Source organism: Dromaius novaehollandiae, chromosome 15 (assembly GCF_036370855.1).
Source record: "Dromaius novaehollandiae isolate bDroNov1 chromosome 15, bDroNov1.hap1, whole genome shotgun sequence".
NCBI classification, from domain to species: Eukaryota; Metazoa; Chordata; class Aves; order Casuariiformes; family Dromaiidae; genus Dromaius; species Dromaius novaehollandiae.
The window spans coordinates 9,122,856-9,149,002 of record NC_088112.1 but is presented as its reverse complement, the minus strand read 5'-3'; the positions used below and the strand labels follow the sequence as shown (position 1 = coordinate 9,149,002).

The 26,147-nt window shown below is 37.8% G+C and overlaps 1 protein-coding gene across 4 annotated transcripts in view; it reads left to right on the top strand.

Annotated features, from left to right (window-relative positions):
• GABRA1 (gamma-aminobutyric acid type A receptor subunit alpha1) overlaps positions 1–26,147 on the top strand; it is a 44,940-nt gene that overhangs the window by 5,623 nt on the left and 13,170 nt on the right. For all 4 annotated transcript variants that reach the window (XM_064520852.1, XM_026117473.2, XM_026117482.2 and 1 more), the window contains exons 3-7: positions 1,779–1,891; positions 11,881–11,948; positions 17,752–17,972; positions 19,631–19,713; positions 24,510–24,653. In XM_064520852.1, the coding sequence (XP_064376922.1) occupies positions 1,779–1,891; positions 11,881–11,948; positions 17,752–17,972; positions 19,631–19,713; positions 24,510–24,653 (629 nt within the window). The remainder of the gene's footprint in view (positions 1–1,778; positions 1,892–11,880; positions 11,949–17,751; positions 17,973–19,630; positions 19,714–24,509; positions 24,654–26,147) is intronic.

Sequence of the window (26,147 nt, the reverse complement as noted above, 5' to 3'; positions counted from 1 at the left end):
TACGTATGCACAGCAGCTTGTTTACTGCCAATAAGTGTTAGTATAGGATTCAATCCAGAGAAGAGGCCTTAATTGCAATTCTACCTAAGACACATGGGAGAAGATCCTCTAAGAGATACTGCATGCTGGAGGCAGCAGGAGAGCTTGTTATTTGGTAACATATAGGAAACGTAAAAGAAAAAATATGAAAATATTAACCTCTGTGACTTAAAATATAACTGTTGGTTTATAAAAATAAGTATAAATCAAACTTTTTAATAAGTCAAAGCACATGATATGGATAGAAGAAATTCAGAATATTTCATTTAAAAACTGTTAGAGATATTGTCCTCTTCATTAGAAACCATAATTTATATGCATTAAAAAAAAAAACCCGGAAAACTGTTCTCCAGACAAACCACATACTACTGAAATAAAACGAAAGTTAATAAAACTCTGTGAGTGTCAGTTCTGAAACAAGTTTAAATTTGTAGCATCAATTATTTAAATCTGTACTGCAAAATAATCAGGAAGCATTTCTTTCCTGCACTATTAAAAAAAAAAATCCTGTAAGCAGAGTGCCTTTCATCCTCCATTCTCGGTTTTATGCATTTGGGACACACAAGGGATGTTGAACCAATGTGGCTTACGGAAAAAACATCTGTAGGTATTTCAGTAGAACCAGATCATGTCACCCATCACCATATCCGCCTAAGATGGCCTTTGGTGGGCAGAGCAGGTGTGCCGGGGTGCGCGGGGGCCCCGGTGTCCTGATCCAAAAGAAAGGGTTGGATCCTGCACTGCTTCAGCCGTAATGCGTGTGACAAAACGGTGTTTTCGAAAGCAGTGTCTTTGGGTTCAATCATGATGACTACTCGTGTTTATAATGGAAGTTTTCCCAGTAATGAAAGAAAAGAAGATATTGGATTGGCTTTAAGACCAATGTATGATTGAGGGAATTATCTGTGACGGGGTATTAGGTAAAGGTTTCAGATTTAAGCAAAAGGCTGATTCTGATCTCCTTTTATAGCAGTCAGACACTTCTGTGTACTGATGAGAGTAAGATTTTAGTGGATGAGTTCAAAGGGCTTAACTCTGTTATCCTTATTGGGGCAAATCTGGGGGACCTTTGGATGAGTTAGAACTATCACATTAGGGATCTGTAATTGAAGCTTTACAGAGATGAAAGATTTCCATGTCAACAGATGGTTTTATTGCACATTCGTACAGAAAAGTCGGAGGCGTTCCTCCAAATCTAATCACTAACGGAAAATGGGAAATAAAATGAAGCAAAATTATATATTGATCTGTGAAAGTATACTCTTGCATGGTTTTCTTCTGTACTCATAAGGAAGATATCTCTGTATTTTTTGTTTTCTCTTTGTTTTAGTGTATGTTTTCAGTCCTCAAATGTCAGTGTTTTAAATTGTGTTCTTTTTTGTATGCAAACCCTTTATAACTATTATAAATTAAACACGTTATCTTTTGCTGATAAATGAGCCTTTTACTGAGAAATACATATTGGAATTTTATAACCATTAATGAATAATGAGATAAACATTAAGGGACTGAAGTTCTGTTTGCTCAAGTGCACTGTTTTTATAAGCTTTTACTAAAAATGTATAATTTAAAGAAATGTTTAAGTGAAAGGAGCCTATAAAGTGCTACAGTCTGGTTTTATGGAGGAGATTTTATGACTATAAATCAGTATAAGCAAGATTGAACAGATCTTGGAATTAATGCTTGGTAAGGTTATTGGTGGATTACTGTTTTATGGTGTTGACTGTTCTGTATTTCAGCTATGGACAAACCTCATTGCAAGATGAAATTAAAGACAACACCACAGTATTTACCAGAATATTGGATCGTCTGCTGGATGGCTACGATAACCGCTTGAGACCAGGACTGGGAGGTGTGTTATATTATCATTCTTTAGGTTATGTGTTAAAGAACAAATCATTTTAAACAATGATATTTTTCCATGATATACTTGTTTTCATTCAGTTTATAAATGCATAAAATAATGTTGATACACAAATCCGTTTTTTCAGACATATCGTGCCTTTCTGTCTCACATACTCACTTTACATACACACTTCCCCAAAAGAAGAAGAAAAGCCAATGTTGGTAATTCAAGAAAACCACTTCATGCCCACTAAAATTTTGAATATATCAAGAATCAAATATAATAAAAAAAATGACCTGAGACCTGACAAAGGACAAAAGTTTATGAATCAGGCCTAAATGACACATCTAAACAAGCAAAAACCCTACTGACTATTTTCATAAGAGGATTTGGTTCTGAAAGTGAAAACATCAATCAACCTTAGTGATATAAAAGTCTCCGAGAAGTTTATAGGATTTTTTTCTACTAAGGTATGTCAGGATTTGTTTCCATAATATTTTGTCTTCACAGAGTGATAAAGATGTCTTTCGCCTTCTGCTCAAAGTGCTGAATCCATAAAAAAGTGTAGAAAATACCTAGCAATGATTTCTTTACAAAACCGCTGTTGCAAAGCCTGCTGCTTCTCAGCATGCCGAGCGGCTGGGTGGCTCCATCCTGGCGTGTCCTGCAGGGACGCGGCCCCGCGTCGGCTCCTGCGCCCTCGCTGGATGCAAAGGTGGAGCATCGCCATGTGCAACCACAAACCGTTCTTTCAGTGCTTTGAAAGCTTGGCTTTACTTCTTCTTTCCCACGTCACCTATTTTTGGTCTTTCTGACTCTCCGGATAAAACAAAACAAAGGCAGACTCTCCCACCAACATGTATAGTTCAACCTGTTCTTATATAACTGCGCTCAGGAGCACTGTATTATACGAAGAACAGTGCATTACATTAAGAATTGTTATACCATGTCCTGGGGATGCAGAGAAAGACAATAGAAAGTGAGCTTAGTTATTCTGTGTTTTGAGGCTACCATGTTGCAACGATTCTTCAATTGTGAGCTGACTTCTTCCATGGTTTAACCTCACTGATTTTAAAGAATGGCTATAGATAACATCCTGTTTATAAAGTGCTCTTTGAGAAACACATTTAAAACTTGGTTGGTCTATAAATTCTTGGGTGGAATTTCAAAACAATTTGCAACAGAGTAAGAATCACTGTTTGGTTTCATCTACCAGTGTTTTTGCCTCCTTTCTTGTAAACCCGGGGATTAGCCTACAAATAAATGCTCCTTAATCTTTGATTAATACAGCTGTAGCATTCAGTCAGCTACTACATCATAGTAAATAAACATAGTGCAGAAGGCAATAAATAAATGAAACTCTGTAAACTGTGTAAAGTCTGGTAGGTGTCTACAAGAAAAATGCAAGAACATGATGATTTCTTATATGAGTTTTGTATCTATTATGATTTGTTTTATAGTTATTAGAAGAGCAAACAAAAGGAGATGCAGGAAAAGGCATTACTCTTACTCTCTGCATAGCTGTTTAAAAAGCTCCTAAGGGCTTCGTACTAAGTGTGAGAGAGATCTTTTTGCAGAAGCTGGTGTATGTGTGTGTTTATAGAAACATTTTCTGAAGCCAGACTTCCAGGGCATACTGGAAGAACAGGTCTGCAAACCTTGTGAGAGGATCCCTCAACCCAGTTTAAATTTACTTTTGATACAGAGACTGTATAATGTAGCTGCTTCTGTAGAGGGAAATGACTCTCTTCACAAACCTTAATAGCCTTTTGCATTACTAGCAGTTTAAAGCAAAAATGAGCACAGCAGGCGAGTATTGGGGAGGGAAGACAGGACTGGAGTATTTTCATTAGCTGAGGGTCAGAGAAGATAAAATCATCTTTGCACGTGCTTCCTTCCTTTGTTGAACTGAGTGTTGCATGTTCCTCCCTGGAGCCAAGGATCTGGAATATCACAATTTCCTTATCACTCAATACAATATAGTTTCATGATGTCAGTTTAGCAGAATAAATTTAATTTATCTATTATATTTCTGAGCTCAGAATACTAGAATTAAACATATCAGGACTTCTAAAAAATTCCACATCTGATGAAATTATGGTCAGCAAATCCATGTATAAAATCAAATGTAGTAAGAAGTGGTTTTACTCTTTTGACTACTGAATAATGTGTTGTTCAGAAGATATAAATGGTAGATTTTAAACACTACAGACAGACATCTGAGCCAGTGTTTTCAAATGTGATGCCAGTTTATAATAAAACTTTTGCCTGAGAACTCTGAAATTCTTCTTTACAATGCTTTCTTGTTGAGGTATTTAAATATGTCCTAATAACCTCAACACGAGGCAATTTTGACATACTTGATTTAGACACTTTGTATAATGGGAAAATATATTCTGAAATGATCTGTACGTAGAAGTAACCATCAATATGTCTAAATCAGTACATCCCGTGTAGCTTGGGTTTTGGCGATGGAAGCTCAATAACCTTCAGCTGTTCTGTTTGCTTGGTCTATTGCTGGGAGCTTTAAATGTATTTGCAAGAATCGTGGCTTCGTTTTGCTCCCAACAAAGCCAATGATGGTTTCTTATTAAATATTTCAATCAGAACAGGATTTTTATCCAATCTAAAGAGGAAATTAAGAAAGCTACCAAAGCTACCAGTAGAACAGTGTTTTATGATACACAGAATTAGGTCTAAAACTGATTCATTCCATATAAGCTATGATGCAGCTATGAGAGAAATTAGGCAAAATATGTTGATAAATTTTACACTGTGTCAAACACAATATAAATCTGTGTACCACTGATTACATTATAACACTCTATTCCGATTATCGAAAATTGTCTACTGTCTTCATTCAGTGGCTTCCGAGAAACAATAGTTGATGTAAAACAATACATGATACCATTGTTTTCTCCTACAGAAAGAGCTACATTGCAGAAAACACTCTACTTTTCCCTGTAAAACCTCTCCTTATACACTGCAGCTTTCCAAATATATACACTTACAAAACACAGAATTCTGTACATGAACAGAAACAAAAAACAGAATGAATTTCTCTCTTTCTCAGCTGTGGAAGAAAAGGTAGTCAGTCGGGTTATTTGTTTCACCTTCCTTGTGCGTATGTGCATGTACGGAGAATTCAGTAACAAAAAGGCATGGTACAAAATAATAATGCAATGAATTGTAAAACAGGTTTGATCTTCAGTAAATTTTCTTGCTTATAGAAGCAATTTCCTCCCTCTTGAGATAAACCCCCTGATATTTCTCCATTCTGAGTTCGCAAACTTCCTATTAGTGGGGTGTAAGGTTTCATGTACTGGTGGAGGAGATTTTCGTGGCAGATCAGGCACCATGAAGCCAGCTCTCCTTTGGTGCGCTCTCATTATAAAGAGAGATTGTCAGAACTATACTATATATTGATTGGCAAGCCAGATGGGGAGCATTAAGGTAATGAAAAATTTAGAAGTGTAGAATTTTGACCCTCAGTTTCAGAATGTGTGGAATCAGTGCTAGACTGATATTAAGTCCTCCCCCTTTTTTTTTTTAGACGTTCTTTTGAGATATCACTTCAAAGGGAGACTGGGAAAGCACATATGCTCCACAGAGTATGGAAATGAAAATTATTATTCCTCAAATAATTCAGTAAAGCCATACCTGAAATGAGTTGAGATGGAATTATTTTCATTATAAAGAATATAAAAAAGTGGAGTAGGTGACCCAGGGAGAAAAACAACAGTTATTGAATATGCTTATTATTTAAAAAAAGTCATTGTGCCAAAAATGAATCAATTTTTTTTAAAAAAAGAAACACAGCACTATGTTATGCATTGACACATTTGCACCTGTTATCAATAATTATTGATATAAATTATATTATTTAGTTGTTTGCCTCCTTCATACGTGGGCACAGTCACTTAGTCAGACGTCGCTAGGAAATAAGCATCTGTTGTAGCCATCCATAAACACGGACAAATAACTACGTTTACAGTTATTTGTGCCTGGAAAATAGAACTTTCAAAATGAATGTAAAAACATTCTGAATCACTCCAGAGGATACCGATTAACTCTATGAGAGGATAATCATTTACAAAAAGCAAGGAGGAGGAATTACATAGAGTAACATACTGAAGCTGAAAAAGAGGAAATCATGTTAGACATTAAGGGAAAAAAATAAACAGTGAAGTCATTAAGGTAATAGCATAATTTTCTGTGGGAACTATCTGGATCCTAGAACTAGGGGTGATCAAAAATAGACTAAATAATAAAGATGCTGTGCTCTTTTCAAATAGATGATCCTGAACAAAATAAAGGATCAGATAGCAGTGAAGAGTCAAATACGAAGGAAACGTGAAGTCGGTCTTTGGTGACCTCTCATAGTAGATCACTGTCTCTACAGTGGGAGTTTAAAAGCACTGAAAAGTGCTAAGAAACAATGGAAAAAATAAGTGTCTTCGGTAAATGAATATGCTGTTGGCTTTCATTCTGGGCTGCCTTCGTGTGGTGAAGGAGGCGACTGCAAATGGCACGCTGGCAGGCTCGGCGAGCCGGCGGTGGAGGGGGTCCTGCCCACGGGCAGGGGCTCGGTACCTCATGGTGAGGGTCAGTAAGGTGAAATCAGCTGCAGCTCCAGATTTTAAGTCTGTCGCTTTTGCACTGGCACATGTGCCCTCTCTACAGCGAAAAGATATCAGGTGGTTTGTGACCTTTTAGCTTAGAATAACTGTAAATGTGGTTTATCCCTTTGAGCGGGATTTTTAGTGGAAAGACAGAAGATTGCTAATACAGAACAGTGGAGAAGAAGAAGAGTGGGTTTCATTACAAAGATCAGAGCGAAGCTTCCTAAATGAAATCTCATTTTATTGTCGAGTCAAATGCACATTAGATCATCCCAAACAGATTATCGCCATTACTTCAACATTGAACAGAATTAGGCTTGTTTCATGCTGTAAGTGAAAGCTATTTGTTGATCTCTCCTGTGTGATGTATATCAAAATTGAGTGTGACTATCCCTAAATGGAATACGGGTCTATCGCAAGCAATTCATTACTTCCACAGAGCGCTTATATTTAAAGTAATGGAGAGTAAGCCTGACAGTATTATGTTAATTACATTTTCAAATTCATTTTTATGAGAACATTATCTGTAAATATAGGATAAGGTGATTGACGTCCCAAAGGAAATTTTTGGGTTTGAACTCAGATCTGCACTAACTTAAAGTTTAGGGGAAATACAGTGTTGGTCCATGTGTGTAATATAAATTAAATTAAACCTAAATGACTCTACTGTAAATGAAAAGAGAGTCCTATACTGGACCCTTACTCATAATCCTGTAGAGAAATAAGGACCAGATCCTATACTTAGTCCTATAAGAACATGAGGGGCTGATTTAGGTCTTTTTTTCCACTCCGTAGGGACCACATTGACATAAAGGCGACTGCAGAAAGCCATAGGAGAACTAGGAAAGTGGCCTCAATACCGCAGTGGAGTAGGGAGGCTGCGACCGCTCAGTGCTGGTGGTTGCCCTGGGGAGAGCTGGCCCTGCCGGTGCAGCCCTCGGCGCCAGCCCGTCACAGCGGCTGCACAGGCTGCGGCTGCGGCATTGTAGGAAAGCGCGTTATTCTCCCTTTCTAGTGTCCCCTACTTTTGCAAAAGAAGCATCACAAAATTGGTCCCTGTGTTTGCTGTGGTTTTTTGATCATGATACTTCATAGGACTCAGCCAGAGCAATTAGTCTACGTGAGGTTTTTTTAATAGCAATAGTGTGCAGAATACAGGCATCTAATCTCTACATTCAAAACCACAAGAAAACCTTTTTCTGTTTTAACAATTACAGCGCACGCTTACACAAGACATAGAGCAGGAACAGCTGCATTACCAAAAAAGATGGAATTAGTTCAACATTAAGTTTTGTGCTCAAATACAAACAGGTCAAAAAGGGAAATATAAAATGAATAGTTTTCTATAAATAATAGGCTTATTTCCTGCTGTTTAAATAAATCTGTGAGGTTTTTTCTTTTGTTCTCAATTTGTAATCTAATCACTATTCTAGAAATAATGAGCCCCCTGGGAGTTTAAATCGAAGTGTTTATTGTTTTTACTTATTAACTTTGAGAGTTTACATTAGCTTAACATCATTAGCAAAACATAGTAGTTGTAAACACTAAAATTACAGTAATTCATGTTGACTGATGCTTTCACATATATATGTGGACCAAAACCATTTTCCATTGGTGCAAATTGGTTTACTGCCTGAGGGTCTGTTCTAGGTGCTGAACACGGAGAGAAACCTGTTTGAGTTTTCCTCTGATATCTAGCACTAAAGCATAAAAAGCAAATAAGGTATTTCACATATTCCTGCAATTTTGCTGATCAGTAATGACTTGGACCCCAAACATTATGGTTGCTTTACAGTTTATCTCCTTAAACATAATGTAAAGTTCCTAGTAATTTACTCTTTTTAAGCTGGAATCCTTACCAGTTTTACAGACATGCCTGTATTACCTGTTCTTGATTCAGGGGGTAGGTGTTATAGTCAAGAGACATGGTTAACATGTCTTTACAACTGACTGATTTTTCCTCAGCTGTTAGAGCAGCTCCTGGCCATAGTTTGCTTTGTTCAGTGGCTTAGGAATTTTCTCCAATTCTTAGGGATATTGTGAAGGTTTTGAATATAGTCAGGAACTGAGGTTTCTGAAAACAAAAACAAAACCGAGCATTTCAAGCACAGTTTAAACCTTCCCAAGTTGCAAACTGAAAATGGTTAACCTTGATTCTAAATATACATCCCAACTGTATGAGTAAACCCGTGTCCTGTGCAGGAGTGACTCATAACCTTTGGAGCTCTTAACAAAGCATGGTTGAATCATCTAATTAGTAAAACAGTAAACAAAAATTTCAAAACTTCCTCACGGCTTTGGAGGGGCGAATCTTACTTTGGTGTGCTCATACACATTTTTTTACTGTATTTGAAAATGAGGTACATATCAAGGATAAAAGAGATCATTTGAAAGGCACTGGTCATTTGTCCATTCCCTTGGAAATCTTCCATCTTACTGCTGAAGCCTTTAGTTTCCATTTTGTTTCCTCCAAGTGATTTCCCTAAGCCTTAACCTCTCTATTATGACCATAAGTCTCCTAAAACTCTAGAGAGATTTTTAGAATTCAGCATGCCACCACATGATAAGCTTCAAAGAGTATAATCTGTGTTTGTATAAGGTAAATCAGTTCATTCTATTATTTTAAATAGAGCCACAGCATTTTGCTTTGGCTGGGACCCTGAGTTTAAAGCATTAAGGGATGAATACATTGCTTCTGAATTGCTTCCAACATCTGCTCTCTTGGGACTATCTCCCAATGATGCTGGTGGGAATGCCTCAATGGAAAGGAGATGGAGAGTAAAAATGAAAGAGTTTTAAAAGAGACATTTGAGTTTCAATTTTCAATACGCAGAATTCTAATAGGTTTCACGATGATATTAGTTTCTCGCTCTTCTTAAGAAAAGATGACTCAGTAGCTGGAACTTAAAGAATTGCTTCAGCAGTGTTTTACTGGACCTTGTGAAATCTCCATCTGCTTTTGCTGCCAGCTGCTTCATCTGAGATCACAGCCTTCACCTCTTGAACTTTGGTAAGAGTGGTGGGCTGAAAGAGAGAGCATGTCTTCCAAGTCAGTACGTTTTGGACAACCACATGCCTCTTCCTGTAATAGGAGGTTATTCTCACTGTGAACTTTAAGATTAAGTCCAGAGCCAATTAGATGTCAAGGGAGCACTTAAATTTCTTTAAGCCAATTAAAAAGCTTGTAAACGATGCTAAGGTCAGACATTCATTTCACTGGATAGCCAATGAGGACATTTCACCTATCCAGTGCTTTTGTCAGCAGTCACAGTAGTCCGCACACCTCAGTCACGGATATGAAAGACCTCGAATACAAAAGACACTATCAAGCAACTCAGCTGTTTTGCAGTATTTTGCTTTCTGTGACTAGGAGTAATACATTGGAAATTCTGTCCTTTGACCTTTTCAAATGAATATTGGATATTACTTTTGCTACCAACTAAATTTTGCACTAACTTGCTAACAGTATACAAGTGCCTTTTAGTGCATTACAAGAATGGTAGAATCAGATCTAGTATTACATCTTGATTGCTGCTGTCTCACAAAAAGGGATATTTTGTTGTATACATATATATTAAACACATTTATATTAAACTACTTACATTTGTATACATTTATAAATTGCAGACTTTTTTCAAGTGCAATAGGGAAGAACTTATGTGTACACCTTAGAACATTCATTCCCATTATAACTTTCGGGTCATATATAGAAATGTATATTGTTATTAGTTGCTCAACCATGATTTCTTATCTTCACTCCTCTTTTGTCAGAACTTACGTTAATCTTGTTCACTGTCAGACAGAACAAATCATATTTCAACAGTCTGAAATCTTTTGAAGTTGAATAGGTTTCTGTTAAATTATTTTTTCCACTTAATTACTTTACAATATTTAAATAACATTATATAGATAATGTAGACCCATATATATTTCTTAGGCTTATGACAGTTTTTGCCTGCTGCCTGACTTGTTTACTGAATCATATTAGCCTCTTTTTGGGGGGGATTACTTCTACTATTCCAAATTTCTCAATTTATTTATCTGAAAGCTATTTGAGAAATGCATCCCTCCTTCTTCCATATTTGAAATTTCTATCAAAAAAACCCATGCTGCTTTGTGTACTAGTATAGTAAATACTCAGACTTGCCTCTGTAAATTCTGAAGTTGATGGGGTTAGCTCCACTCAACAGTGCTTGGATTTATGCCTCCAGGTGGTGTTACTCCCTGTTGCTATATTTAAATCAACCAAGTTACGTTGACACATGCCATCCTGGGTGAATATTTTTTGGTATTTTGTGGCCCAAAAAATCCCAATGTGTTCAGAAGTGGCTGGTAATGTGTGTGCAGAGAGGAAGGAGGGAGGTTAAGCTTGCAGGTCTCCCACCATGGCTTTCACCAGTGGTTCTGCAGAAGGCAGATGCTTGGCTCTTTCTGGAAATCAGCACCGGTTCAGGTGTCTCAGGCTGAGTGCTCATTTGCGACCACTAAAATCAGGAGGTACTTGTGAAATGGCCAAGGGCATTGTGCCAGGGAGTGAAAGTACAGCCTGGAAATCACTGAGAAGTCTAACTTTAAGATACGGCACATGCCTATTATCTATTTTAGGTACACATTACAGACTTCTGAATTATTATTTACACTAATCTGTCATTGGGGCCTGTAAAACAAATCTTTTATTTTAAAGGAAATCTAACATCAGTGCTAATATCAATTTAAAAAGATTACAAGATTACAAAACATAAAGTTTATACAGATGACAAAAAGACATAGTAGAGATGCTTAGTTGATATTTATTGGGAATAGTTTTATCTCCTTTTTGTTTATTACAGTTATAAATAATGCAGCCATCTCTAACTCATGCCAATAAAATATCTTTATATTTTTATACACCATAATGTATTCTCTCTCTCTCTTTCTTCTATGTTCCTGTGTCTCAATACTAAATACATAATGCATAAGCCAAGGGTTAATTATTAGAGACCTTCATTCAGCTTGCCCAGAAACATCAAATACCCAATATGACATTTGAGTATGTAAAATATTCAGCACTGTTCATAATGTCAGGCAAGAAGCTTCATTAGTCAAGGAGTAAAAAGATTTACACAGCAGCAGAACTATGGCTTCTATACTTCGGCGGCACAAGTCGTGTCTCAAAAAGTTCTACGGAAACACTAATAAAAAAAAATGTTGCTGACAATATTGACCATGAAATTACATCTAGAAGCAATAAATTATCACGACTGTATTGTAGACCAATTTTAGAATGGCTAATCAAAGCCAATAAATTTTCTATTTATTCTGAGAATTGGTAGTGGTTAGATCTAATGAAGACTGTTGATAGACACTCACTGTCCTCATTTCCTGCTTCATCAGAGCGTGTAACTGAAGTGAAGACTGACATCTTTGTCACCAGTTTTGGGCCTGTTTCAGACCACGATATGGTAAGTGATGGCCTACATTTCTACAGCATTCATTTTCTCTTGTCTTTTTAATTCGGAGGATAAGCGATCTCTGCAATAACTTATTTACTCCTTTTAAGGCTGTTTTTTAAAACCTTTGATCCCAAAGCTGCTGTCAGCTTTTATGTGCAACCGTTATTGTTAGCTGTGACTGCATTTAAGTGCCCTTAAATTAGCAGCCTCAGTGACTTTAATAATGCGTTTTAACACAGCTTATATTTGCTACATAATATATTAGGAAATGCATTAGGGTTTGGATCAGTACTCTTCAGAGAATGATTGCTCAGGTCCTAGCTGGCACATCACTGATCCAATTTGCCGAGAAAGATCATCATCTTAAAACGCAATTAACACTTATGCCTACAGTGTGACATCCATACAGTCTAACCTGTATTTTTATATTAAAAGCTACTGATCAATGGGAAGTGCGTTTCCTAGATCTTGGCTGCTGAAAGAGAAGAGAAGATTAATGAGAGAATTAGTGTCACTTCTTTATGGCATGAATATGAAAATCAAATTGCTAGATAACTGCAGGGGATTCAGCAGTTCAGAAACCTGAATGAAGCTGTTGTGAGCTCTGGTCTTAAGAGGTATTAAAAGTAGTGTAAAAATATGGATAAGGTACTTTAAATTTTCCATATAAATGAGACTCTTACAAGTAGGTTGCTCTTGAGAGGGAAAGCCTGGTTTACACTTAGTAGTTTCTGCTGGATCCTATGTTAGGATGAATGCTGAAAACATCCTCGTTAATTTACATGAAAAAAAAAGAACAAAACAGTTAAATCTTGTAGCTAGCCACATTTAGCTAAAGACATTCACCACAGGAAAGAGGAAATAAAAGTAAGAGGACAAATTATCACAGAAAAGCAAACATGTTCCGTTTATCACTACAAAATTGTCAGTTGTTTAATTTGAAGTAACAGTATAGACAGGTCTTAAACACTAGGTAATAACACATTTCTGACTGCTCGAAAAATATTAAGGGAGGGAGTAACAGGAAAGTAACTGTACAAGACAATTTATTTTCCTAAATGAACTTTATGCATTTTCCTGATGGCCTGGATAATAAGAATCATAAAATTACAACTGAATTTATAATTGCAGCTGATGCCATAATATTTAAACCTGAAAGCATACTTGGGAAGCACAGATAATCTGAGCGTCATTCTGCTGAGAAGTCCTGCCAGTGACACACCATCTAGGGAAACACCTCCACTAATGACTGGTCTTCACAGTGCACATATACAATACTGTACCTAAGCAGTATACAGTGGAGAACAATAATAATTAAAAAAATCTTCATTCAATGACTTTTGCTTTCTATTCTATCTGTGATAATCTTGTGAAGTTACAAGTTCTGTTTATTTCTCTAAATTATATATCAAAACAGTAGAAAGTCCTTGGATTAAAGGTTGGTAGAAACCAATGACATCCACTATTTTTGTTCTGGTGATTAGTTCAGCAAATCACTTTATCTTGCTTTCCCATTTTGTGATACAAATAGGTAACCAGCTACTTAATATGGTGCCAACCAAAAACTTTAAAAACAAGCATATAACTAAAATATCCTTTTCAAGTTAATAGGCTTTGAATTAAAACTCTAGCAGCTGCAGTTTGTAAAAGTGATCTGAGATTGTTCCATTTTTGGAGAGGCCTTGAAGAGACTTTCTTTTTGAGAGGTAGCTACCTATTTCCTGAAAATTAAGTGCCTTTAAAGTATTGAGCTGGACAGATGTTTGTGGGAGGTAAACAGAGTAATATATACAGGTAGATGAAAATACTCTTTAAACTGATATGTGTTTGAATTCTCTACAAATTGCCTCGCTAAACTAGTGTTTGCTCTCGAGTCAGATTTAGTATGAAACTCCAAAAATGAATGGCAAACAAATGAGCGTAAATGCTTTCCTACCTGTAGACATAAAATTAAAGCAACCAGTAGGCTTGCTGATGCACATGGGATTAGATCACATTTGGACTTTTGCTTCTCCTTGTACCTGGCATATTTAGGTAATATAATTATTAAATAGAAGGTAAAGTTAGTTTGACATTCCTGGAAAACTGGTATTTCTGTGGGATTTGGGCTTTAGAGAAGGATTAAATACTGAAGCCAAAAACAATCTACTTCCAGAATTAGGAATAGCTGTATTTGAAAGAAAAGTATTGACCTCAGTATAGCTGAATTATTATAGCAAAAGCAATTACTACCTATGGGGGAAAAAAAAAGATTCTCAAAAATAATTTAAAAACCCCTACCACATTGTCTCCTGATTTTCACTTAGTTAACATCGGAGAAAGACATCATCGATCTCTTAACAAAGTGTGTGAACAAGAAACACAGAGACAGGTGTTCACATATTTTGAAAACTAAGGCATTACAGATAGGTATTTAGCATAAAACTCCTACTCACCTCCCCTAAAAAGTAATGTCTGTGCAGCCTACTCATGCTAACTCTTTTGCTTAAGGAAATACCTGTGAAATAAGAGACAAACAGAAAGATATAACGAAGAGCTTACCAGAATATAAATTTTCTTCGTTTCAACTTCAGTGCAAATTTAGAGTGCAAGGTCCTCTGTGCATGTGACACATTGGTTATAGACACTGTCATTTGAAGGCCACCCCAGAATTGCTCCAGTGACCAGACTTTGTCCATGCAGATTGGACTGGGGGATTTGATCACAGGGCGACCTCAGAAGCAGCTGTATTGGCACACTAGGGAGAAGCATGGGTTCCTCTAGGACCCCAAGACTGATGGTTGGGAGCTGGGAGTGATTTATTCCAGCTGACGCCATATGTTATGAAACCACAGCCATAGTGAGGCACCAGGCATACCTAGACCATCTGTTTGCAGGAATCCAATGAGGCAGTTATATAGATAGTAGGTTGATATATCAGGGAGTACATGGTGTTCCTACCCACTCTCAAGACACTCTTTAAGAGCAGCATAGACATAACCTGCTATTCTGTACAGAGAATGTCTTGGATCCTTCTTAAACCTGTGAACAAAGCAGGAGAAAAGCACTTTTTTTCTAAAATAACAACATTATTTTGGAAGAGTTTTGCAGGTTTTCAGGCATCATCTCAGATCGTGAATTGAACTAAACAACAGATAACAATTCTCAGTTGACTGTCCTTACCATTTTCGTGAAGGTTTTGATTTACATTCTCTGGAATAAGAACATTTTAAAATTGGCCTTTTTCATAAAGACAATTATTTTTTTTCTAGTAAACTTTCATTCCCTCTGTTTCTGTACTGTAAGTTCTTCGGGAAAGGATTTCTGTCTTCCTGCCTGCCTGTGCAGGATCCAGTACAATACAGACCACGGTGTGTTCTACCCTATGAATAAACCAGCTATCTTCAGGGAGAGATAAAATGTAAATAAATTAGAAAACACAGAAAATGTTAAATGATTTCCTTCTTGGATCTCACATTTAAGCCAACATGTTATAACTGTGCTATACTGTACAATTTACTGCCAAGGTGCAGAGAAGAATCTTCTTTCTCTACCTGCACACTAAGGAATGAATAATCTCCACCATGGAGAGTTTAGTCTGAATCTCATCTGACTCATCTATTTGCACATATACCAGAGTGACAGTAGATGGCTTGGGGAAAATACTTCTCTTCCCTTATTCTGTATGGCACTTTCCTGTAGAAAAGACCCTAATTGGAATAAGAATATCTGATGACCTGATCTTAAAATCAGCTCTCTGTCAGAATTCATTTAAGCAGAATTATTGCTCATGTTAAAATGCGTAGTGGAAACTAAGGAGGTGAGAAAGCTCAGCCAAAATGAATTTATGTTTTATCCTGCAACAGTCTAGGATAGAGAAACATGTAGTCTGGCATGACCTGTCAGCTACTTTTTAATTGATTTTTTGTCTTCTACTGCCAGATCCCTTATCGAATCTCTTAGACTCTTTCTGCTTTTCCAGCTTAACAATCTTGTGTTAACATAAAGTGAAGAACCAGACTCCCTCCTCTCAACCTGTAACACCACCCACTCCCCTCCTTTTTGCAGTACCAAGATATAAAAAGGGAATGGCTAAAATTCGCACTGAGGTGATGTCACCTTCTGGGCATGTCTTTTACCCTTCTCATGTGTGTAGGAGGAAATCCTCTGTGGTGCTAGTGAAATATGGTGAAAACCCAACATTTTAATGTCATTTGCTACCCTTCAAACCTGCTTCTCTCTGTTCCACTCTTCTGCACACTTGGGACAAGATTTCACACATGGTTCAATCCAAGGCCCCGATCCAGCGAAATCCTAAAGCGAGTAGTTGGCTACAAGCACATAACTGCTGTCACTGGAGCCAAACAAATCCAGGCTCCAGTAGCTCACCGAGCAGGTGACTAAAGGAGTGGAAATGCTTACATTTAAATACGCGTCAAAATGATTCAGAGAACTGGGATGTAAAGAAAAAAGCCTCAAACCAAAAGAAGACCACCCCATGGCACTACAACACTTTAATGTCCGCAAGATATTTATTCAGGTATTTCGTGCCCTGAAAACAGGAGAAGCGCACTGACAGACAATCAATCACCTTTCTCATTTGCCGAGAATTTCTTGAAGAATAAACAGCTCACAACTACTTATGCTGAGATTTGTTAAAATGAAAATCACAAGTTTAAGCAAGTCTGTTATGCTCAAATTTTGCATATTCATTCCAGAACACTTCTCTTCACTAACATAGTCCTTGGGGCAGCTCTTTTACTCGTAGCTGTGTATATGCGTGAGCCATTTTCCTTCAGGGTTTGCCATCAGTCCTTTGGCAAGAGATCGCAGCAAAGCTTTAGTTTCTAAGCCCAAAGATTATCATTCAGGGTAGTTTTGCACAGCTACATTTGACATTCATCACAACAGCATAACAACGAATGACAGAAAGGGCAGCTTAATCCCATACTTCAATATTGTGTTGGGGTGGCATTTTTTCCTTGGAAAATACTGCATTATACTGTATCCACGGGAGTTTTTCATATTTTCACCCTGCTCCATTGGGGAACTATTCAGTGTTTTATTTATAATAACCCAAAATAGGTTTTCTAATTTTAACCTCTGAACTTCCGTTCCTATTGCTTTGTAATATGTCAGATAATTCTTTCACTTCTTAGTGAGTGCCGGTTATTTTAATTCTCCTCGTGTACACTGAACCAGCTACTGTGTCTCTTTCCACATTGTTCCAGTCCTTGCGTGACCGAACTACAACTCTTGGTCCAAAACTGGCCTCAGCTTGCACTCTCTGTAGTCCAATGATTTGGCCCACTGAGCTGTTTTACTTCTCATAAATCAGACCCCATAATTTCAGCGATCTGTGAACTTTTCCCAGGTTGACTACATGTTTATGCTAATGAGATGCCTAGAACAAAAGGTGCTAGCAAGATCCTGTCTCGCCAGGTTTGTTTTATACAAAGAGACATATTCTTCCTCGTGCTACGCATAATGGCTCCATATCCAAAGGTTTAAATTACAGTTTTATGAAAGGGGAAGGGAAAGCGAGAAGAAGGTGAATTATTTTGTTTCTACAATATTATATTGCAAATTCTTGTCTAACTTTTGGTACACAATTCTCCCAAACTTTTATTCTGTTGAACACAGTAATGATATTGTAACTGTTTAATAACCAGCTTCAGATATATTGGATGTAATATAGAGAATACATGTTCTGATAACTACTAATTTCATTAATAGTCTTGCTTTTAAGGGAACAGTAAGAATATACCTATGAAGTTCTTGTACTGCAAGATATTACATCATGATACTTTCTCTATTTTCTGAATCGATATAGGAGTACACTATAGATGTATTTTTCCGCCAAAGCTGGAAAGACGAGAGATTAAAATTCAAAGGACCTATGACTGTTCTCCGATTAAATAATTTAATGGCCAGCAAAATTTGGACACCTGATACCTTTTTCCACAATGGAAAGAAGTCAGTGGCTCATAACATGACAATGCCAAATAAACTACTACGAATTACAGAGGATGGGACATTGCTGTACACAATGAGGTGAGCCCTAAAATAAAATACCCTTCATTTAATTTGACAATTTAATTTGTTAAAGCATCATATTTTTCCAACAGGAAACAGGCAGGTTCCTTTTTGAGCATAATTTGATTCCTACTTAGCTATTATTTTCACAATAGGCCATAGGATGATGGAGAAATTGTGGAGTTTGCAGCGTTCATTTTTCCCCTCCTGCTGTGCATCCTTTTCCTGGATGTGTCTTAATGTTTGATTTTTAAAAGGTGCCTAGAGTTTTAGGCATCAGCCAGCTTCCAGCAGACCTTAATTTGGAGACACTTTCAAGGATTCCAGTTCCAAAGTATCATGAAACCTAAAAGCTTAAAATAATCTAGCCAACTTGAGCAAACATATGAGTCTTTAATCTTTGGATACTATAGAAAGCAGAGTCTAAAAACTAGCAGATGAGCACAGAATTCATCGCACATTTTTCGTATTTGTTGTGGTTGTCAGGAATACAGAGGATGAGAATCAAAAAATGGACATTTCTTATTCCTTTCGTTACAAGAAAAATAATACACTGAAGTATTTGAAAAGTTAGGGGAATACATGATTTCTGTGATGGCATCAGTCTTACTGGAAATATATTATTCTCTTCATAGATAACTGAACTTGAGCTAACCAGTCATCAGCAGAGGAGTTAATTAAATCCTTTGATTTAATGATGATACACAGTGGTGGAACGTTCTGGATTATAAGACCTAAAATTTAAAATTAAAAACAAAATTGACATGTTGTCTCCACAGAGCTACACTTCCCCCATTTATGTCTCCCTGGGAATCAAACCAGGTATAAGGTGATTCATTTGACTCAAAGTCAAGATGGATAGCTTAGTACATAGGTGAACACTGAGCTGTCTTAACAATTCTAAAATGTTTTTAAAAGCAGTACAAGTATTTGGAGAAAACAAAGTCTTCAGGCTCTTGGGAGTCTGTTAAATACATTCAGTTTTTTTCTGAAACATCTTTCAAGACTGCCTAGGCTAGGGCAGAATCTGCTTGGCTGGTAGTTTCAAAAGTCCAGGTCAATTTTGCTTGTCTTCCTAAATGCCTGGTTGTTAGGGATTTAATCCACAAGAGCACTATCTTGGCAGCAGATTGTTCAAATATGTCTCTTTTTTTTGCCATAACCATTTCTTTTTCCTCACCTTTGCAAGTGCCTTAATGCAGTCTTTTGCCTGGTATTCAGGTATGATTGTCCATTCCTTGCTGATGTGTGGTATGTGACTGTTTCAGGAACTGTTTCCGGTTTATTTACTCTATTTTATTGAGGAATTTGTTTGCACCCAAGCTGAAGGCAACAAAATGATTTCAGCAAACGGCTGAACATCCAGAGTGGGCCAGTTTAATGATGGCAGCAGGGAAATGATTCCAGTTTCTAATAGATTTTAACCTGCACACCAAGTTACAACTGCGAGCATGTCTCTGCTGTACGGTGAGACGTGGTACAGGGGCAGTGCCAGTCGCACCACTATGTCCACGCATGCCCGTCAGCACTGGGCAGCCACACAACCCATGCTAGCCGCTAACTAACCGCATAACAGATGTCATGCTATACTTATTTTATGTGTCTTAATAGAAGTCTATTTGCTATTTCTATGAAACTAGAATAAATGTGTCCTTTTGCTCATTAATCCGTTATAGATTGACTGTGAGAGCAGAATGTCCAATGCATTTAGAAGACTTTCCTATGGATGCACATGCTTGCCCCTTGAAATTTGGAAGCTGTAAGTTTATTTTTAAATTGAGGTTTCTCCCTTTTAAGGCCACTTTACAAAAGTATTTTGCAACTGAGCAAACCTCAAGGTTTTAAATCCTGTGTATTTTTCTCTCTTCTTGTAGAGTTGTATTTTTTTTCTTATATACGTATTTAATATAATGAACCTCTTCTGTGTGTCTTGAATATCTTCCAATGTCATGCCTGGACATTCGTAAGGAGAAAAATGACTGAACTCCAGACGTGTAGAAACTGAGTTATAGATTGACACAGAAAATACTGTTAAGCTCATAGTTGCTTTATTTTGTTAAGTGCCAAAAATGATATTACAGAGCAAGTAATATAGACCATGGATAACTGATTTGATTTAGGTGAAAATAATTCCCTTCCCATAGTTTGGGCAGACTTTGAACAAAATTTTATATAATATTGTAAAATGTTTGTATTATTATTTTTTAAAAGTTTTAACTGAAATGAAGATGCCAACATGCCACATAAAATGGTAATCATATGACATTTCTGGAAGTGAAAAATCTCGTAAGAGTCCTGCGCTTGCAAGATTTTTAACCTTAATTTAGAGAACACGCTGGACAAAAACTAACGCAATTGAAATTCCATGTAATAACTGACACTACTTTCAGTAAGTCCAGAATTTCCGCCAAAACTTTAATTTGAATAAACAACCAACATGACATTGATTCTTGGAAATGTAACTAAATAAATTACTTCAAGAATTAAGTAAAAAAAACCCCTTCAACTCTTTAAATAAAAAATATTAGGAGCTGTTTTACTTTGGTTGCTTCAGCACAAACAAGGAAGACAAAATGAGTGGAAAATGTAATAGTGTACAAATTGTTTCCTCAATGGCTATTTTTTTCCAGTAGAAATTGGTCATTTCACTGATAATGGGTACTTAGTAGCTTGATCTATTTTAGAAGTCAACAAACAAAACACCCAATTCATTCTTCACAGGGTACCAGACTGGGTGATAATTTACTTTGGGCTGAATAGCCCTATGTTTACTATGAAAAAAAACCTGATATGTTGTCTTTAAAGAGCTACTAGTCTCCTAGATAAGATTTAGAGAACAAAAAGCTCCTACAAACTTGGAGGATAACTGACAAGAGTAGTTTACTACTTGGATGTTAAGTTTTCTGACAGCACTTCCAATAAATCTTTCCAAATCAGAACGGAAGAAAAGCAGCCTTCCTCCAACTAATAAAGGGCAAATAGCTGCAGTGGTTCCTCCATCAGTAACAGCAAATCTGTGCACCTGGGATCACCTGTGAGTACCAGTTAGATCAGGAGTGGTCAAAGGACAGAATTTCTTTTGAATTGCACAATACAGAGCATATACCAGCTTTATTCTGGATCTGGGAGGTGCTAATACAAAGTTCAACCATCAACAGTTCTTGAACAAACCTGAACCAGCAGACTGAAGAAGGGCTAAGAAATCATCACCATATTCATATATCACTGAGCCACAGCCTAAAACACCAGAGAGACTCTCAGATTTGAATAATAGTTTCCATTTTTTTTCTACACTCAGTTCTTTCTGGCCCACTGTGTCCCAGATTAGAGTAGTCTTGGCTTAAAAAGTGCTGGGTTTTCCAGATTACTAAGGATGTTGCCTCAAATAAATGAGAAAGAGATGCAGAAGTTATGGATGAATGGGTATAGATAATATAGATGTGAGTACAACTCCAGAAGCACACCAAAGGGTAAAAAGAAGACAGCAAAAAGATAGGCAGATATATTGTTTATGTCCTATGTTGGTTTCCTCTTTATCCTGCAAAACATCCTTTGTCATAATAAACATGATTTCTCTTAGAATGAACAAAACAGAAAAAAAAATCAGTTTTATTTCTGATTGAAAGACTGTATCTTATCATAACGCCAGAGCTGATAACTGGTGTTCTAAGCTCAGAGTGCAGTCAAGGTCTGTCATGTTTCACAGGCTATTTTCCTTATTTGTTCTTTTGAACACTAACTAGCTATCATGCCAGCTGGCCAAAACCCACAGCAGTCCTTCACCCAAGTGCCACATACACAAAATGAACAACTCCAAATGCTGTGGCGGGCCATGGGACCAAAGCAAGGAGTTCTCACGGAAAGTCTCCATTCCCCTGCTAATCTCCAGAGAGTTTCTCACCTGGGACCAGCACAAAGCAGAGCAGGGTGTGTTGTGCAAAATGCTCTTACTGCAGACACTGCATGGGCACCTCACAGCCCAGAACAGGGCCTTAAATCCGGACCTCTCCCCTCCTCATCAGATTATACATCGCAATTGTCAGATTATAGAGTATTTCTGTCTCAATTACTATTTAATTATTGATATAAATAGGAATAGCTCCCACTGGACAAATGGCTGGACTCAGGCAGGGTATGAAGATGGGACTCACAGTTGTATATACAAAAAGAGAGTAGTAGGTCTTATGTTTAATTAATGCTTTTTCAGAGGGAATCCTATTTCAATATTTTGAGGACATTTCTATCAAATAATTTAAGCAATTCATAAAATTCATCCTCATGGACTGAAAAATTATCTGAAAGAGACCTTTAGTCGTCATGAAACCCATAGTTTAAATAGAGATTACAATATTACACTTAATAGCTCTGCAAGGTAGTGTCTGCCCAGCAGTGTTTGTTTTGAATTAAACTGGATAAGGGTTTTTCCATGTCCTCCAATTACTCCTCACATGCTGGAGCTGGATCCAGAAGGGCTTCATGTTGACGGGGTGGCACACATCTCCCATGGCCTCTACCCACACCGGAGAGGCCAATAAATGCTTGACCTAGCTCCAAGGCTAAAGTGACTTGCCAAAATAGCAGCTTAAGCTAGAGGTTGTTCCAATGTAAATTCAATGTGACAAATGCTAAAGAGACTTCTGGAACAACAAAAAGCCATATGTTGGCAAAAGCAAAATCAGAAAGGCAGCTGCTCTCCTCAGCGCTTCCCACAAGAATCTGACTGTCAGCTTCGTTCACCACTGCCCATTTAAAACCAAGGCCGCTCCAGAAGGCAGCCAGGATAGGAGTGGAAGGATGTTTTACATTGCTGTTTATGCAATATGTGAGTCAGACGCTGAGGTCAGGAGGGAGAATGGAGACTCCACAGTACAAACGGGGAACCGAACATGCAGGTCCTGGAGTTGCAGGGCCGGACAAGCTCCCTGGCTGCCCGGCTGGTGGCTCTCAGCAGGTCAGAAAATCAGGCCCCTGTCTTCCAAACTACTCTTGAGCTTCAGAGTTGGAAATTGAATATTAACATTAAAAATATGACTATTAACATTAAAATGCTGGAAATTGAATATTAACATTGCAACTCTTCCTTTATGTGACTAGATTAACAGGCAATTGCTTGTACTTATTGAGACCATTGTTTTAAGGTCACAGTTAATAAGACATAGATTTGCATTGCCCATTGCTTCCAGGAAAGTGCTTGGGGAATATGAAAGCTGGAGGAAAAAAGCTCCCTTCTGCTTCAGTAATGCAGGATCAAATGCCATGCAATTAACTTACTAGCACACCCCACCCAGAGCCACCTCTGCAATTACTAGCACATTACTCTCACACTGGTAAGATAAAATTATTAACTCACAAATGAGGTCAACTGAATCAGATTCCTTCTCTTCCCTTCCTGTTTGCCACTCCCAAAAACACGCAGGGGAAATCTTATCCTGCAGGTAGGAGTCAGTTAGTTACCTAAAAAGACATGTCCACTGCCATTTTAGATGCACTAAGCCATCCTATTTGGCATCCAGCTAAATGGCCTCTGATGAGCGCAAGGTTTACGTAGGTGCTGGTCGCGTGTTCACTCCCATGTGAATATCCTGGGTACTCGTAGGTGTCCAAAACACGCTAGGTGCCTGTCTGTAGATGAGTAACTCCCACCCAAACTGCTCAGAGCATGAGCTGTCAGACTGCTGACAGAGCAAACTGGCAGAAGAATTTTACAATGGGACTAGGAAAAAAATCCTTATGTACAGTTTAATTCCTGAATAATAATATACTAATAACAACACAAAACACCAGGATGGTACATGCAGCACCATAGATACAATGCTACTGCGTTGTCTCTGTAACATACGAGACTAATCAGGATTGTAGAGTCCACAGTGTTTTTCTTTTGCTTTGTTCAGGGCTTGAATAAGTGTGAACAAAGAAAAGAACTTTCTGCATTTTCCAGAAATAAGCAAAGCAGAAAAATACCTCCACTGTAATTTAAACCCACTTAAGCCCAGGCAGCCTCAGAACGTCTGCTCTGCCTGTTACCCAGCAAGGGCGGCCTGAGGTGGGAACGACGAAACAGAGAGCTCTAGCCAGGCTGGTGAAGAGGAGATCACTGAAGCTGCTCCGAGAAAGGCTTGTCCTCTTAGAGCGGCCCAGTCAACACCCCAAAGAGGTGAAAAGGCTGGGGCGCATCTTTCTTGACTGTGCTTGAAAGTTAGAAAAACAGCTGGCATCCTTGCCTACCCAAGAGACTCCCCATCTTATTCTCCCTTCTGATTACTCAGATTTTATACAGGTAGGAATGACATAAGGGATGGAAAGATTTTCATGCCATTGAGGACAAATCTTTGTTCAGCACTACAGTAGATGTTTACCTAATCGTGATATGCATAGACAAATAAAATCAATAGTATTTCCCATAGATACAAAGTTTGAATAAGCTAGCTGTGGACTCTCTACAGAAAATTAAAGAGAATTTAATATCCAAATTACTGCTCAAAAGATTTTTCTGTTAAAGCTATATTGGCAATAAAATGTGAAAAGCTGAAATGCAATGTATTTCTTTTAAATTAGATGCTTATACGAGAGCGGAGGTCGTGTATGAATGGACACGGGAGCCAGCAAGATCAGTGGTTGTGGCTGAAGATGGCTCTCGACTGAACCAATATGATCTGCTAGGACAGACTGTGGACTCTGGAATTGTTCAGTCCAGTACAGGTGTGTAAAATACATTTTCTGGGAAGGGCCATGGGTCTGCATTAATAGAGGATCTTTAACTGCCAAAACAGAATTTAGACTGGGAGAAAAGACCTGAAGACCAGAGAGTAAGGGATGTAAATTGCAATATATGAGCTTCAGAATAGGAAAACATGACTGTCAAAAGATAGCATGTCCTGGGATTATTTTCATACTTCAGATGGTTGTTAAGATGTTTGAGAACTTAAAAGCTTACTATAGTGACATATCTAGCCAGAAACAAATAGTAATTTACATTTGAAGGAGGCACTCCTCCTATCTTTATTGTACTTTATCATCTGCTTACTATATAAGCCGAAAAAGGAACATCAGAATATGAATCCCCAGAAGATCACATTCCTGGAGTAGGCAATGAAGCAGGACGCTGAAAGCAAGCATATGAGCTCCCAAGGAGGTTTTTAAAGTAAAGAAAACATTTCACCAAATTAGAGACCATTTGGAACAGCCAAACGTAGGACTTAGGTGTCTTAATGCTAGCACCAGCTTTAACTCCAAAACTACTAATAGTGAGATGTAGAAAAATAGCCCATATTTACAGTATGTAGCTATAACTTTGGAGCAGGCTAAAAAATTTTTGCTTTTTCACTGCTTGGTGGAAAGATTTAATCTTTTTATTTTGGCTTTTTTGAAAGGGGAGCAAAGACCAAAATACAGTAATAAACTGAGCATTGGGAATGAACAAGAGCTCAAACTATTGACTGGACTGAACGTTCAATGGACCAGAGAGAAGTGCTCCACTAGAAGTAGCAGCACTGCTTTGAATGCAGCCAAGACAACGGCTAAAGCAGTAGACTTATACTTGCATAAACCAAACTTTTTGAATGTTTCATTCACAAAGTGAACCAACACTTACGGGAAAATGAGTCAACTTAGGGTGAACACTAAATTCATACCTGAATTTTTTATTTAGCTTGTCCCCATATACTCATGTGCCCTATTAGCCAACAAAATTTCTCATAGGGAAAAGGTTCTAGTGGACTAATATTCAGCTTGGAAGCTTATGTTCAGTTAATGTAATCACAAAAGTAAGTAGGATGGCAGCTATAAGGACTTTGCATAGGAACAATATTAACACAACTGCATCAACAGATTCGCTGCTTTTGTCACTGAGCACCAAGGCACGTGCAAGACAAATGAAAAGGGGAGAATTGGCAGCCTGGCCACAGTTAGAGATGTTGCTGTTGACTTTTGTGGAGGCAGTAATTCACCCCAGCTGCCCTTTGCTGAAAAGTCAATAGGATTTGCAAGGAACTGCAAGGAGCCCGAGCTCTTTGCTCTTTCTGTTGTGGAGCTGCTCACTCGGAGAGACCTTGGCAACCTGCGCGACTGCCCTTTCACGCTCAGCACCAGTTCTCTGCTCACAGGATGTATTATGAGGATGGCAGGACAGTCAGAAGAGAATCATAAGCCTGGGAAGATATTTAAACTGGATAGCTAATACCAGATATAGTTCAG